The sequence below is a fragment of the Engystomops pustulosus genome, chromosome 7, assembly GCF_040894005.1.
Source record: "Engystomops pustulosus chromosome 7, aEngPut4.maternal, whole genome shotgun sequence".
Classification (NCBI taxonomy): domain Eukaryota; kingdom Metazoa; phylum Chordata; class Amphibia; order Anura; family Leptodactylidae; genus Engystomops; species Engystomops pustulosus.
The window spans coordinates 1,048,149-1,065,146 of record NC_092417.1 but is presented as its reverse complement, the minus strand read 5'-3'; the positions used below and the strand labels follow the sequence as shown (position 1 = coordinate 1,065,146).

General features: G+C 49.5%; 1 protein-coding gene across 1 annotated transcript in view; it reads left to right on the top strand.

Annotated features, from left to right (window-relative positions):
• LOC140068840 (uncharacterized) overlaps positions 1–15,357 on the top strand; it is a 46,883-nt gene extending 31,526 nt beyond the window's left edge. The window contains exons 4-5 of the mRNA XM_072114224.1: positions 14,617–14,752; positions 15,018–15,357. Of these exons, the coding sequence (XP_071970325.1) occupies positions 14,617–14,752; positions 15,018–15,357 (476 nt within the window). The remainder of the gene's footprint in view (positions 1–14,616; positions 14,753–15,017) is intronic.
• The last annotated feature ends 1,641 nt before the right edge of the window (positions 15,358–16,998 follow it).

Here is a 16,998-nt window from a genome sequence, read left to right as displayed (position 1 = left end):
CGCATATTACATACATACACACAGTCTTCTACATATATATATATGTATGTACAGTCCTCCTATATCACACACACACACATATATATAGTCCTCCTCCCATATCACACACACACACATATATATATAGTCATCCTCCCATATCACACACATATATATATATATATATATATATATAGTCCTCCTCCCATATCACACACACACATATATATATATAGTCCTCCGCATATTATATATATGCGCACAGTCTTCTACATATATATATGTATGTACAGTCCTCCTATATCACACACACACATATATATATAGTCCTCCTCCCATATCACACACACACATATATATATATAGTCCTCCGCATATTATATACATACACACAGTCTTCTATATATATATGTATGTACAGTCCTCCTCCCATATCACACACACACATATATATATAGTCCTCCTCCCATATCACACACACACATATATATATATATAGTCCTCCTCCCATATCACACACACACACATATATATATAGTCCTCCTCCCATATCACACACACACATATATATATATATAGTCCTCCTCCCATATCACACACACACATATATATATAGTCCTCCGCATATTATATACATACACACAGTCTTCTACATATATATGTATGTACAGTCCTCCTCCTATATCACACACACACATATATATATATAGTCCTCCTATATCACACACACACATATATATATAGTCCTCCTCCTATATCACACACACATATATATATATAGTCCTCTGCATATTATATACATACACACAGTCTTCTATATATATATGTATGTACAGTCCTCCTCCCATATCACACACACATATATATATATAGTCCTCCTCCCATATCACACACACACACACATATATATATATATATAGTCCTCCTCCCATATCACACACACACACATATATATATAGTCCTCCTCCCATATCACACACACACACATATATATATAGTCCTCTGCATATTATATACATACACACAGTCTTCTATATAGATATGTATGTACAGTCCTTCTATATCACACACATATATATATATATAGTCCTCCTCCCATATCACACACACATATATATATAGTCCTCCTCCCATATCACACACACACACATATATATAGTCCTCCGCATATTATATACATACACACAGTCTTCTACATACCGTATATTCCGGCGTATACGACGACTTTTGAAGACTGTAAAATCTTCTGTGTGGCCTGGGGTGGTCTTATACGCCGGTAATGTTTCGCACCTTTCCCGCGGCCGGTCAGTCAGAGGCCGCACCTGACCCCGGCGCTGATAACTCGGCGCAGCACAGCGGGCAGATGTTATGAATTGTGAGAGCCGCGGCCTGCCTGTCACAGCGCACCGACTGCATCTGGTCCCTGCACTGGATCAGGGAGGGCCCGGAGCTGTCATAATACAAAATTAGAACGGGCCCCCGATCCGCCCCCGTCCCACCCACCTCACACTACTTACCCGCCATCGACCCCATCGTTGACGCAGGCTATGTGAGGTCTATGACCCGGCACCTGACCTGCAGACGCGTCATCAGCCGTCACCAAGAGGAGCGGGAGAAGGGAAGAATTAGGGGTTTATTTAGCTTAAATATATAGGGCCCTGCTGGGGGGCAGGACAGTAATTATAGCTACTGGGGGGGGGGCACATTATTTATAGCTACTGGGGGGGGGGGGGCACATTATTTATAGCTACTGGGGGGGGGAAGAGGACAGTAATTAAAGCTACTGGGGGGGGGGCACATTATTTATAGCTACTGGGGGGGGGGCACATTATTTATAGCTACTGGGGGGGGCACATTATTTATAGCTACTGGGGGGGGGGCACATTATTTATAGCTACTGGGGGGGGCACATTATTTATAGCTACTGGGGGGGGGCACATTATTTATAGCTACTGGGGGGGGGGGGAAGAGGACAGTAATTAAAGCTACTGGGGGGGGGCACATTATTTATAGCTACTGGGGGGGGCACATTATTTATAGCTACTGGGGGGGGGCACATTATTTATAGCTACTGGGGGGGGCACATTATTTATAGCTACTGGGGGGGGCACATTATTTATAGCTACTGGGGGGGGGCACATTATTTATAGCTACTGGGGGGGGCACATTATTTATAGCTACTGGGGGGGGGGAAGAGGACAGTAATTAAAGCTACTGGGGGGGGGCACATTATTTATAGCTACTGGGGGGGGGGCACATTATTTATAGCTACTGGGGGGGGGCAGGACAGTAATTATAGCTACTGGGGGGGGCACATTATTTATAGCTACTGGGGGGGGGGAAGAGGACAGTAATTAAAGCTACTGGGGGGGGGCACATTATTTATAGCTACTGGGGGGGGGCACATTATTTATAGCTACTGGGGGGGAGACATTATTTATAGCTACTGGGGGGGGGGCAGGACAGTAATTATAGCTACTGGGGGGGCAGGACAGTAATTATAGCTACTGGGGGGGGGCAGGACAGTAATTATAGCTACTGGGGGGGGGGGCAGGACAGTAATTATAGCTACTGGGGGGGGCAGGACAGTAATTATAGCTACTGGGGGGGGGCAGGACAGTAATTATAGCTACTGGGGGGGGCAGGACAGTAATTATAGCTACTGGGGGGGGGGCAGGACAGTAATTATAGCTACTGGGGGGGGCAGGACAGTAATTATAGCTACTGGGGGGGGCAGGACAGTAATTATAGCTACTGGGGGGGCAGGACAGTAATTATAGCTACTGGGGGGGCAGGACAGTAATTATAGCTACTGGGGGGGGCAGGACAGTAATTATAGCTACTGGGGGGGGGGGGCAGGACAGTAATTATAGCTACTGGGGGGGGGGCAGGACAGTAATTATAGCTACTGGGGGGGCAGGACAGTAATTATAGCTACTGGGGGGGGGCAGGACAGTAATTATAGCTACTGGGGGGGCAGGACAGTAATTATAGCTACTGGGGGGGGCAGGACAGTAATTATAGCTACTGGGGGGGCAGGACAGTAATTATAGCTACTGGGGGGGGGGGCAGGACAGTAATTATAGCTACTGGGGGGGGGGCAGGACAGTAATTATAGCTACTGGGGGGGGGCAGGACAGTAATTATAGCTACTGGGGGGGGGGGCAGGACAGTAATTATAGCTACTGGGGGGGGCAGGACAGTAATTATAGCTACTGGGGGGGGCAGGACAGTAATTATAGCTACTGGGGGGGGGGGCAGGACAGTAATTATAGCTACTGGGGGGGCAGGACAGTAATTATAGCTACTGGGGGGGGGGGGGCAGGACAGTAATTATAGCTACTGGGGGGGGCAGGACAGTAATTATAGCTACTGGGGGGGGGCAGGACAGTAATTATAGCTACTGGGGGGGGGCAGGACAGTAATTATAGCTACTGGGGGGGGCAGGACAGTAATTATAGCTACTGGGGGGGGCAGGACAGTAATTATAGCTACTGGGGGGGCAGGACAGTAATTATAGCTACTGGGGGGGGCAGGACAGTAATTATAGCTACTGGGGGGGGGGCAGGACAGTAATTATAGCTACTGGGGGGGGCAGGACAGTAATTATAGCTACTGGGGGGGGGGGCAGGACAGTAATTATAGCTACTGGGGGGGGCAGGACATTAATTATAGCTACTGGGGGGGGCAGGACATTAATTATAGCTACTGGGGGGGCAGGACAGTAATTATAGCTACTGGGGGGGGGCAGGACAGTAATTATAGCTACTGGGGGGGGGGCAGGACAGTAATTATAGCTACTGGGGGGGGGGCAGGACATTAATTATAGCTACTGGGGGGGGGGGGCAGGACAGTAATTATAGCTACTGGGGGGGGGCAGGACAGTAATTATAGCTACTGGGGGGGGCAGGACAGTAATTATAGCTACTGGGGGGGGCAGGACAGTAATTATAGCTACTGGGGGGGGGGCAGGACAGTAATTATAGCTACTGGGGGGGGCAGGACAGTAATTATAGCTACTGGGGGGGGGCAGGACAGTAATTATAGCTACTGGGGGGGGGCAGGACAGTAATTATAGCTACTGGGGGGGGGCAGGACAGTAATTATAGCTACTGGGGGGGGCAGGACAGTAATTATAGCTACTGGGGGGGGGCAGGACAGTAATTATAGCTACTGGGGGGGGCAGGACAGTAATTATAGCTACTGGGGGGGGCAGGACAGTAATTATAGCTACTGGGGGGGGGGGCAGGACAGTAATTATAGCTACTGGGGGGGGGCAAGACAGTAATTATAGCTACTGGGGGGGGGCAGGACAGTAATTATAGCTACTGGGGGGGGGGCAGGACAGTAATTATAGCTACTGGGGGGGGGCAGGACAGTAATTATAGCTACTGGGGGGGGCAGGACAGTAATTATAGCTACTGGGGGGGGGCAGGACAGTAATTATAGCTACTGGGGGGGGCAGGACAGTAATTATAGCTACTGGGGGGGGCAGGACAGTAATTATAGCTACTGGGGGGGGCAGGACATTAATTATAGCTACTGGGGGGGGCAGGACATTAATTATAGCTACTGGGGGGGGCAGGACATTAATTATAGCTACTGGGGGGGGCAGGACAGTAATTATAGCTACTGGGGGGGGCAGGACAGTAATTATAGCTACTGGGGGGGGGGCAGGACAGTAATTATAGCTACTGGGGGGGGCAGGACATTAATTATAGCTACTGGGGGGGGGCAGGACAGTAATTATAGCTACTGGGGGGGGGGGGGCAGGACAGTAATTATAGCTACTGGGGGGGGGGCAGGACAGTAATTATAGCTACTGGGGGGGGGGGCAGGACAGTAATTATAGCTACTGGGGGGGGCAGGACAGTAATTATAGCTACTGGGGGGGGCAGGACAGTAATTATAGCTACTGGGGGGGGCAGGACAGTAATTATAGCTACTGGGGGGGGGCAGGACAGTAATTATAGCTACTGGGGGGGGGGCAGGACAGTAATTATAGCTACTGGGGGGGGGGCAGGACAGTAATTATAGCTACTGGGGGGGGCAGGACAGTAATTATAGCTACTGGGGGGGGCAAGACAGTAATTATAGCTACTGGGGGGGGGGCAGGACAGTAATTATAGCTACTGGGGGGGCAGGACAGTAATTATAGCTACTGGGGGGGGCAGGACAGTAATTATAGCTACTGGGGGGGGGCAGGACAGTAATTATAGCTACTGGGGGGGGGCAGGACAGTAATTATAGCTACTGGGGGGGGGGGGCAGGACAGTAATTATAGCTACTGGGGGGGCAGGACAGTAATTATAGCTACTGGGAGGGCAGGACAGTAATTATAGCTACTGGGGGGGCAGGACAGTAATTATAGCTACTGGGGGGGGGCAGGACAGTAATTATAGCTACTGGGGGGGGCAGGACAGTAATTATAGCTACTGGGGGGGGGCAGGACAGTAATTATAGCTACTGGGGGGGGCAGGACAGTAATTATAGCTACTGGGGGGGGCAGGACAGTAATTATAGCTACTGGGGGGGGCAGGACAGTAATTATAGCTACTGGGGGGGGGCAGGACAGTAATTATAGCTGCTGGGGGGGGGCAGGACAGTAATTATAGCTACTGGGGGGGGCAGGACAGTAATTATAGCTACTGGGGGGGGGGCAGGACAGTAATTATAGCTACTGGGGGGGGGCAGGACAGTAATTATAGCTACTGGGGGGGCAGGACAGTAATTATAGCTACTGGGGGGGGGAATACGGCGAATATACGGTATATATGTATGTACAGTCCTAGATCAGGCTGTCTGGCAGCAGAGGACTTCTCATTGTCCTCTTCCATCGATCTTAATGTCTATGAGGATGAGGGAGGACACAAGAGCTTACAGTCTATGAGGATGAGGGGGTGACACAAGAGCTTACAGTCTATGAGGATGAGGGGGGGGCACAAGAGCTTACAGTCTATGAGGATGAGGGGGTGACACAAGAGCTTACAGTCTATGAGGATGAGGGGGTGACACAAGAACTTACAGTCTATGAGGATAAGGGAGGACACAAGAGCTTACAGTCTATGAGGATGAGGGAGGACACAAGAGCTTACAGTCTATGAGGATGAGGGGAGGACACAATAGCTTACAGTCTATGAGGATGAGGGGGTGACACAAGAGCTTACAGTCTATGAGGATGAGGGGGTGACACAAGAGCTTACAGTCTATGAGGATGAGGAGGTGACACAAGAGCTTACAGTCTATGAGGATGAGGTGGTGACACAAGAGCTTACAGTCTATGAGGATGAGGGGGTGACACAAGAGCTTACAGTCTATGAGGATGAGGTGGTGACACAAGAGCTTACAGTCTATGAGGATGAGGTGGTGACACAAGAGCTTACAGTCTATGAGGATGAGGGGGGACACAAGAGCTTACAGTCTATAAGGATGAGGGGGGACACAAGAGCTTACAGTCTATGAGGATGAGGGGGTGACACAAGAGCTTACAGTCTATGAGGATGAGGGGAGGACACAAGAGCTTACAGTCTATGAGGATGAGGGGGTGACACAAGAGCTTACAGTCTATGAGGATGAGGGGGTGACACAAGAGCTTACAGTCTATGAGGATGAGGGGGTGACACAAGAGCTTACAGTCTATGAGGATGAGGGGGTGACACAAGAGCTTACAGTCTATGAGGATAAGGGGGGGAAACAAGAGCTTACAATCTATGAGGATGAGGGGGGGACACAAGAGCTTACAGTCTATGAGGATGAGGGGGGACACAAGAGCTTACAGTCTATGAGGATGAGGGGAGGACACAAGAGCTTACAGTCTATGAGGATGAGGGGGTGACACAAGAGCTTACAGTCTATGAGGATGAGGGGGTGACACAAGAGCTTACAGTCTATGAGGATGAGGGGGTGACACAAGAGCTTACAGTCTATGAGGATGAGGGGGTGACACAAGAGCTTACAGTCTATGAGGATGTTACATACAGAAGTATATAGCTGGGGACATCAGCAGAGAGACAGTCACTAGTGTTCTGGGGTAAGGCCGGGGTGATGTTAGAGACAGCAGAGAGACAGTTACTGGTGTTCCGCAGTAAGGCCGGGGTGATACCTGGACACTTCTTCCTCTGTCAGATGAATGGAGTTAGTGGATTGGGAAATTATTTTCTGGCGAATGAAGTCAAATCTTTAACTCCTCTCCGACCGCCCGCTGACTTTAAACGTCCGGAGTCTGCAGCGACGTCTTTAGACTGCGCTAATCGCGGGAGCAGGACCCGGTCTCCGGATGTCAGAGGCACCTGGAGACCCTAGGGAGAAGGGAGATGCGGTTCGTTACCGCTTCTCCCTTCTCCGATCCTCCCTGTATCGCGCTGAATGAGCGCGATGCATAGAGGATCTGAGCGGCGCTGCTGCCGGCTCCATAGACTCGGCGGTCACGTGACCGCCGGGTCTAAAGGGGTTAATCAGAGCTGCTGGGTCTAATAAGACCCAGTACAGCTCTGATCACCTGTCCCCAGTGACAGGTAATCGTTTCCCCTGTAACTGAGGCTCTTATAGTTGCCTCAGTTACAGGGGAAAACTTGTAATAGAAAAAAAAAAAAAAGTAAAATGTAAAAAAAAAAAAAAAAGTGAAAATGTCCCCCAGGGGTCTTTTATGACCTCATGGGGGACATAAAGTAAAAACACCACTCAAACACAAAAAATTAACCCCTTCACGCTCTGCATCCGATATATCGGACGCTGAGCGCAGTGACATAACGCTCAGCGTCCGATATATCGGATGGGAGCGCTACTTGTATGGCGTGGAGGAGCAGGCGCAGCGTGGAGGAGCAGGCGTAGCGTGGAGGAGCAGGCGCAGCGTGGAGGAGTAGGTGTTCTGTGGAGGAGTAATAGTAGCGTGGAGGAGCAGGCGCAGCGTGGAGGAGCAGGCGTAGCGTGGAGGAGCAGGCGCAGCGTGGAGGAGTAGGTGTTCTGTGGAGGAGTAATAGTAGCGTGGAGGAGCAGGCGTTCTGTGGTGGAGCAGGCGTAGCGTGGAGGATCAGGAAAGAAAAAAGATATCCCAGCTCACCTCCGAGGTCACGTTGAAGTCGGCACGGAACCCCCTTGTTTGCACAGGCAAAATGCAGAGAGAAATAAATTTGATGGTCCAGCCAACATCGGTGATCTTTCAGACTTTTATTTCGTCAAATTGTAATAATCCACAGTGTTAATCCATTTTTCCTACGCGTTTCGAGCGAACAACTCGCTCTTAGACACATGACTAAGAGCGACTTGTTCGCTCGAATCGCGTAGGAAAAATGGATTAACACTGTGGATTATTACAATTTGACGAAATAAAAGTCTGAAAGATCACCGATGTTGGCTGGACCATCAAATTTATTTCCCGTAGCGTGGAGGAGTAGGTGTTCTGTGGAGGAGCAGGCGTAGCGTGGAGGAAGTAACAGTAGCGTGGAGGAGCAGGAGTAGCGTGGTGGAGTAAGCGTTCTGTGGTGGAGCAGGCGTAGCGTGGGGGAGCAGGCATTGTGTGGGGGAGCAGGCGTTCTGTGGAGGAGTAATAGTAGCGTGGTGGAGCAGGCGTTCTGTGGTGGAGTAGGCGTTGCATGGAGGATTAGGCATTCTGTGGCTGAGCAGGTGTAGCGTGGAGGAGCAGGCGTAGCGTGGAGGAGTAGGTGTTCTGTGGAGGAGTAATAGTAGCGTGGTGGAGCAGGCGTTCTGTGGAGGAGCAGGCGTAGCGTGGAGGAGTAGGCGTTCTGTGGAGGAGTAGTAATGGCGTGGGGGAGTAGACGTTGTGTGGAGGGGCAGGCGTTGTGTGGAGGGGCAGGCGTTGTGTGGAGGGGCAGGCGTTGTGTGGAGGAGTAGGTGTTCTGTGGTGGAGTAGGCGTTGCATGGAGGATTAGGCATTCTGTGGCTGAGCAGGTGTAGCGTGGAGGGGCAGGCGTTGCGTGGGGGAGCAGGCGTTCTGTGGAGGAGTAATAGTAGCGTGGTGGAGCAGGCGTTCTGTGGTGGAGCAGGCGTAGCGTGGAGAAGTAGGCGTTCTGTGGAGGAGCAGGCGTAGCGTGGAGGAGTAGGCGTTCTGTGGAGGAGTAGTAATGGCGTGGGGGAGTAGACGTTGTGTGGAGGGGCAGGTGTTGTGTGGAGGGGCAGGTGTTGTGTGGAGGGGCAGGCGTTGTGTGGAGGAGTAGGTGTTCTGTGGTGGAGTAGGCGTTGCATGGAGGATTAGGCATTCTGTGGTGGAGCAGGTGTAGCGTGGAGGGGCAGGCGTTGCATGTAGGGGCAGGCGTTGCGTGGAGGAAGTAATAGTAGCGTGGAGGAGCAGGAGTAGCGTGGTGGAGTAAGCGTTCTGTGGTGGAGCAGGCGTAGCGTGGGGGAGCAGGCATTGTGTGGAGGAGCAGGCGTAGCGTGGAGGAGTAGGCGTTCTGTGGAGGAGTAGTAATGGCGTGGGGGAGTAGACGTTGTGTGGAGGGGCAGGCGTTGTGTGGAGGGGCAGGTGTTGTGTGGAGGGGCAGGTGTTGTGTGGAGGGGCAGGCGTTGTGTGGAGGGGCAGGCGTTGTGTGGAGGGGCAGGCGTTGTGTGGAGGAGTAGGTGTTCTGTGGTGGAGTAGGCGTTGCATGGAGGATTAGGCATTCTGTGGCTGAGCAGGTGTAGCGTGGAGGGGCAGGCGTTGCGTGGAGGAGTAGGTGTTCTGTGGTGGAGTAGGCGTTGCATGGAGGATTAGGCATTCTGTGGCTGAGCAGGTGTAGCGTGGAGGGGCAGGCGTTGCGTGGAGGGGCAGGCGTTGCGTGGAGGGGCAGGCGTTGCGTGGAGGGGCAGGCGTTGCGTGGAGGGGCAGGCGTTGCGTGGAGGGGCAGGCATTGCGTGGAGGGGCAGGCGTTGCGTGGAGGGGCCAAAAAAAATTTAATTGTACTCCAAATGCCATTGTCTTCCGAGCCCTGCCCTGTCTCCATCTTTGTAGATTATTGGCATGTACCCGGGAGAACTTGCATGATGATTTTTGGGGTGTTTGCCTCCAGTTGCATGAATTGGGTAAAATACTTTTGACACTACAATTACAAATTTAGAGAAATTGCAAAGCAAATTTTACCCCACACCGTTCAATCTGTGTTACATTTGAGCCAGGATCTTATGGGTTAAAATGCTCATACAACCCTAAATAAATTATTTGAGGGTTGCTCTTTCCTAAAATGGGGTCACTACACTGGGGTTTCTATTGTACTGCTACCTCAGGGGCACCCCAACACCAGTCTAGTGAAACGGGTGCTCCAAAAGCTAGATTTTGCTTGTCCCTTCTCCGGCCTGCCGCGTCCCCAGCCTGTAGACTATTGCTACACATGGGGCATTTCCATACCCGAAGTAACCCACTGAATGATTTTTGGGGTGTTTATCCACAGTGGGATGAGTTGGGCTGAATACATTTCTTCATACTTTTGCACATTTGAGAAAACAATGCAATTTTTACTCTGCCCCCATCATTTTGTATTACATTTGACCCAGCATCTCAGGGGTTGAAATGTTCATACAACCCTAGATAAATTCTTTTAAGGGTGCCCCTTCCTAAAATAGGGTCACTACTTGGGGGTTTCTATTGTACTGGTACACCCCAACACCAGTCTAGTGACAAGGGTGCTCCAAAAGCAAAATTTCGCTCCTTCCCTTCTCAGCCCTGCCGTGTGTCCAGCCTGTCAATTTTTGGCACATGTGTGGTATTGCTGTACTCGGAACAACCCAAAGAATTATTTTTGTGGTGTTTGTCTGAAGTGACATGAGTTGGACACAGTATATTAGGTGCTAAAATGACATTTTTGAGATAAAAACGCAATTTTTAATATGCACCATTTACTTTGCATTAAATTTTAACCATCATTTTGGGGGTTAAAATGCTCACCGCACCCCAAGATAAATTCTTTGAGGGGTGTAGTTTCTAAAATGGTATACTTTCTTGGGGGTTTCTATTGCACTGGTACCTCATGGGCCCTGCCAACATGACATGACCCTCTAAATCCAAACGTGTGAAAGCGGAGCTGCAAAAGCAAAATTTTGCTCCTTCCCTTCTCAGCCTGTCAATTTTTGGCACATGTGTGGTATTGCCGTACTCGGGACAACCCAAAGAATGATTTTTGGGGAGTTTGTCTAAAGTGGCATGGGTGGGATACAATATATAAGGCAGTAAAATTACATTTTTGAGATAAAAATGCATTTTTTACTCTGCACCATTTACTTTGCATTAGATTTTGGCCAGCATGTTGGGGGTTAAAATGCTCACCCCCAACCCCAGATAAATTCTTTGAGGGGTCTAGTTTCCTAAATGGGACATCTTTAGGAGTTTTATATTATACTGTTACTTCAGGGGCTCTTCAAGTTCACTGTGGCACCACAAATCATTTGCAGTCAAATTGGCCTTCCAAAAGCCCAATGGTACAAACTCTGTTCTGGACATCACTGTGCAGTGAAACAGCAGCTGACATCCACATGTCTGGTATTACCGTACTCGGAAGAAGCAGGGCAACAATTTTGGGATGTATATTTACCTCAAATTCCTTCTGAATTTGTCCATTTTAGGGCTAAATGAAAATAATCTTATTCAAAAATTGAAATATCAAAATTTTCAATCCATTTTTGTTTGCTTCCAGAGAAAGATTTAAAGGGTTAATAGACTTCTCAAATGCTGATTTGAATAGTTTGAGATGTTAGGTCCATAAAATGGTGTTACTTGTGGGGGTATATAGTACATAAGCCTTTATAGAGCACTTCCAAACTGAATTGGTCACTAAAAATTTATCATTTTTCAAATTTCTTGAAAATCTGAGAAGTTGCTACTAAAACTTGAAACCTTCTCAGATCCGTAAAAAAAAAATGGAAATGTAAAACAAATTATGGAAATAAAAATAAGACCAATGGCAAAAGGTTTCTACAAAGACAAAAAGTCATAAAAAGTATAACATTTGAAATTTGAAAATTGTCTTTTTTTTCAAATTTTTCCTAAATTATTGAATTTTTACCCCCCAAAAAAGAAACGGATCACCGAAATGATAATACTAACATAAACTACAATATCTCACGAGAAAACAATCTCAAAATCACAAGGATATCTTAAAGTGTTGAAAAGTTATTACCACAGGAAGAGAAACTGGTCAAATTTTAAGAAAAAGGTCTGAGCATTAACTTAAAAACCGGCTGCGTCATTAAGGAGTTAAAGTTGGTGCCAAAACTTTAGCCCTAAGGTTTGTAACGCGAGGCTGAACCTTTAGTCCAGGAGGACAATGTATTACAGCCACACAAAGGGAGAATGGGTGAAAGGACCTGATAGTGTGGATCTCAAAAGATGGGAAGGTAAGAGAGGGGACAGAAGGAATGACCTAGATCAGTGATGGCGAACCTTTTAGAGACCGAGTGCCCAAACTTCAACCAAGACCCACTTATTTATCACAAAGTGCCAACGCAGAAATGTAATTTGTGATTTATATTCACAGGAAGAATTGTCAGGGCCGGAGCAGGAGCTACAATGATAATCCAGATCTGTCCACACCTTCCCACTCCTCCAGTAGTCCCAGGTAGCGCGGTCACTTTAAAATAGCACTGAGCACAGCAAGTCCTGGGCTGTCTGGGACTGCAGGAAGATACCTGGAGTCATCTCTGGTGATGGCCTGAGTGCCCACAGAAAGGGCTCTGAGTGCCACATCTGGCACCAGTGCCATAGGTTAGCCATCACTGACCTAGATGGTGCACTGTGGGGAGAGCAGTAATCCTTCCCCTCCTCCCTGCCTATTGTCAGGTTTTGATGAGTGATAGGATTGCAAGCCACCAAAGCACAGAGCAGCAGGGGATGCAGTGTCATCCTGCTGGATCCATGTTTCATTGATGGCCAGGAGGTCAATTGACTGTATTCCAGCTTGCTAGCAATCTATTGCCCCGGTCTCCTGTCCTATAGATGTATACGTACCGGGATGTATGGGAGTGACGGGTCTCCCGTCCTATAGATGTATATGTACCGGGATGTAAGAGAGTGACGGGTCTCCCGCCCTATAGATGTATATGTACCGGGATGTATGGGAGTGACGGGTCTCCCGTCCTATAGATGTACATGTACCAGGATGTAAGAGAGTGACGGGTCTCCCGTCCTATAGATGTACATGTACCGGGATGTATGGGAGTGATGGGTCTCCCGTCCTATAGATGTATACGTACCGGGATGTATGGGAGTGACGGGTCTCCCGTCCTATAGATGTATATGTACCGGGATGTAAGAGAGTGACGGATCTCCCGTCCTATAGATGTACATGTACCGGGATGTAAGAGAGTGACTGGTCTCCCGTCCTATAGATGTATATGTACCGGGATGTATGGGAGTGATGGGTCTCCCGTCCTATAGATGTATACGTACCGGGATGTGTGAGAGTGACGGGTCTCCCGTCCTATAGATGTATATGTACCGGGATGTGTGAGAGTGACTGGTCTCCCGTCCTATAGATGTATATGTACCGGGATGTATGGGAGTGATGGGTCTCCCGTCCTATAGATGTATATGTACCGGGATGTATGGGAGTGATGGGTCTCCCGTCCTATAGATGTATACGTACCGGGATGTGTGAGAGTGACGGGTCTCCCGTCCTATAGATGTATATGTACCGGGATGTATGGGAGTGACGGGTCTCCCGTCCTATAGATGTATATGTACCGGGATGTATGGGAGTGACGGGTCTCCCGTCCTATAGATGTATACGTACCGGGATGTATGGGAGTGACGGGTCTCCCGTCCTATAGATGTATACGTACCGGGATGTATGGGAGTGACTGGTCTCCCGTCCTATAGATGTATATGTACCGGGATGTAAGAGAGTGACTGGTCTCCCGTCCTATAGATGTATACGTACCGGGATGTATGGGAGTGATGGGTCTCCCGTCCTATAGATGTATACGTACCGGGATGTATGGGAGTGACGGGTCTCCCGTCCTATAGATGTATACGTACCGGGATGTATGGGAGTGACTGGTCTCCCGTCCTATAGATGTATATGTACCGGGATGTATGGGAGTGACTGGTCTCCCGTCCTATAGATGTATATGTACCGGGATGTAAGAGAGTGACTGGTCTCCCGTCCTATAGATGTATATGTACCGGGATGTAAGAGAGTGACTGGTCTCCCGTCCTATAGATGTATATGTACCGGGATGTATGGGAGTGATGGGTCTCCCGTCCTATAGATGTATACGTACCGGGATGTATGGGAGTGACGGGTCTCCCGTCCTATAGATGTATACGTACCGGGATGTATGGGAGTGACTGGTCTCCCGTCCTATAGATGTATATGTACCGGGATGTATGGGAGTGACTGGTCTCCCGTCCTATAGATGTATATGTACCGGGATGTAAGAGAGTGACTGGTCTCCCGTCCTATAGATGTATATGTACCGGGATGTATGGGAGTGATGGGTCTCCCGTCCTATAGATGTATATGTACCGGGATGTATGGGAGTGATGGGTCTCCCGTCCTATAGATGTATATGTACCGGGATGTATGGGAGTGATGGGTCTCCCGTCCTATAGATGTATATGTACCGGGATGTATGGGAGTGAGTGATGGGTCTACCGTCCTATAGATGTATATGTACTGGATGGATTCTCTCCTATAGATTTATGTTCTTCCTTAGGTTTCTTTGCGCTCCTGGCCCTCTCTGTATACACCGGGGTGACTGTGAACTTTTTCGGGAAGCGTTACGCAGACCTGGAGGTTCTCATGGTCGTACATCCTGGGGTGGATCGGGATCATCCTCACTGTATCTGCAGTAACGAGCCAATACACAAGGATAGTATCTGGTATCTGACTCGCCGAGTGTCAGCTCATTGGGTGAGAGGGACCTTATGAAATCAGATTGTGAGCTCCTGGGGTAAGAGATGACAGGAGGACTGTCTCTCAGAGCTATCTCTCTGGGCTGGCGCCGTCTCTCAGAGCTGTCTCTCTGGGCTGGCGCCGTCTCTCAGAGCTGTCTCTTGAAGCTGTCTCTCAGGTCTTTTTGCAGTTGTCTGTCATGTGACTGTTTCACGTTTGCAGGAATTTTCCACATTTGTGCCTACGCCAGGAACAATTCCAAGATGTGGCCACCGGCTCCAGCGGATGGAGATGGAGCATCCTCGATGTGTCAGTCGTGTCCTCCACCCGCAGCCGCCCCATCGAGGGCCCCCCTGGTGACTGTCCGGAACGATGGACCTTCAAGGGATGGTCTATTACTGTATTTATATTTATGGACTGTAGCAATATCTGTGCTAATAGGAGGCGGAGCTCCGATTGTACACAACCACAGGAGTTCACACTCTACTACAGGGGGCCTTGGTCCAGCCATGACACAGAATACACCACGTTACATTCCAGATTCACAAAAATATTCAACTGATTTACCGACGTCATTAATGTTCCTTATTTTGACATAATAAATTATAATAATAAACGAGGGGATCAGGAAGCGATTGGTGTGGTTTCATTGCTGAATGAGAGATGTGAGCCCTAACACTAATGTCTCCCAGCTATCCCTACCTACCTGCCAATCCTACCCAAGAAGGGGATGACAACTGGGCGGCACGGGCTTCTGACTTTGCAGTGAAAAGAACTTAGAAACTGCTTCTACATGGAGATTTACTAAGGGCCCGATTTCGCCGATTTTCCCTGAATTGCCCCGGGTTTTTGGCGCACACGATCAGATTGTGGCACATCGGCGCAGGCAAGCATGCAACGGAAATCAGGGACGTGGCCGTAAAAAAACCTGACGGATTCGGAAAAACCGCCATATTTTTTTTAAAAAAAGGGTCAATTGACACGCACTTACCAGCACCCGGCAACAGATGGGGAACTCCAGTGAACTCCGACGGACTTCAGCCCAGCACCAACACCTAGTGGACATCGGGGTAACTACCTTAATGAATCACCGGAAGACCCAAATCCTCCACACAGAACGCGCCGCCAGATCGCGGCAGGACCCGGGAAGTAAATCTGCCTCAAAGTGTATGCTCCAGTTCTGTGTGCATGAGGAGACTGCACAGAGTACACACTGCACAGAGGGGAGGAGACTGCACAGAGTACACACTGCACAGGAGGGGAGGAGACTGCACAGAGACACACTGCACAGGGAGGGAGGGAGACTGCACAGAGTTACACACTGCACAGGAGGGGAGGAGACTGCACAGAGTACACACTGCACAGGAGGGGAGGAGACTGCACAGAGTACACACTGCACAGGAGGGGAGGAGACTGCACACAGTACACACTGCACAGGAGGGGAGGAGACTGCACACAGTACACACTGCACAGGAGGGGAGGAGACTGCCACACAGTACACACTGCACAGGAGGGGAGGAGACTGCACACAGTACACACTGCACAGGAGGGGAGGAGACTGCACACAGTACACACTGCACAGGAGGGGAGGAGACTGCACACAGTACACACTGCACAGGAGGGGAGGAGACTGCACACAGTACACACTGCACAGGAGGGGAGGAGACTGCACACATACACACTGCACAGGAGGGGAGGAGACTGCACAGAGTACACACTGCACAGGAGGGGAGGAGACTGCACAGAGTACACACTGCACAGGAGGGGAGGAGACTGCACACAGTACACACTGCACAGGAGGGGAGGACAAGTGTACCAGTTTTGCTTTGTGGATACTCTGTGTCCGACAGGACGGAAAAAAAATTATCACAAAAAGGGGCTGTTACTGCTTAGCCAGACCCTGCTCCACATTTATTACTGACTGCTCCACATTTATTACTGACCGCGTCACTGTTAGGAAAACTTACGTCTTTTATAACTGAACACCAAACTACCACACAGTCTGAGTGCTGGCTGACGGAACGGAGCAAGAGGGCGAACTAACCCTGCGCTGTTCTACCAACTAGACCCTACCAAGGCAGAAACCCCCTGGAGATAGGGAGCCTCTTGCAACACCCCTGCCGATGCAAGGCAGAGGGGTTGTTGCGAATACGTCCCACCATGTAGCTTGCAGCCTGTGTAGGGTCTGATCAACCCCACAGCA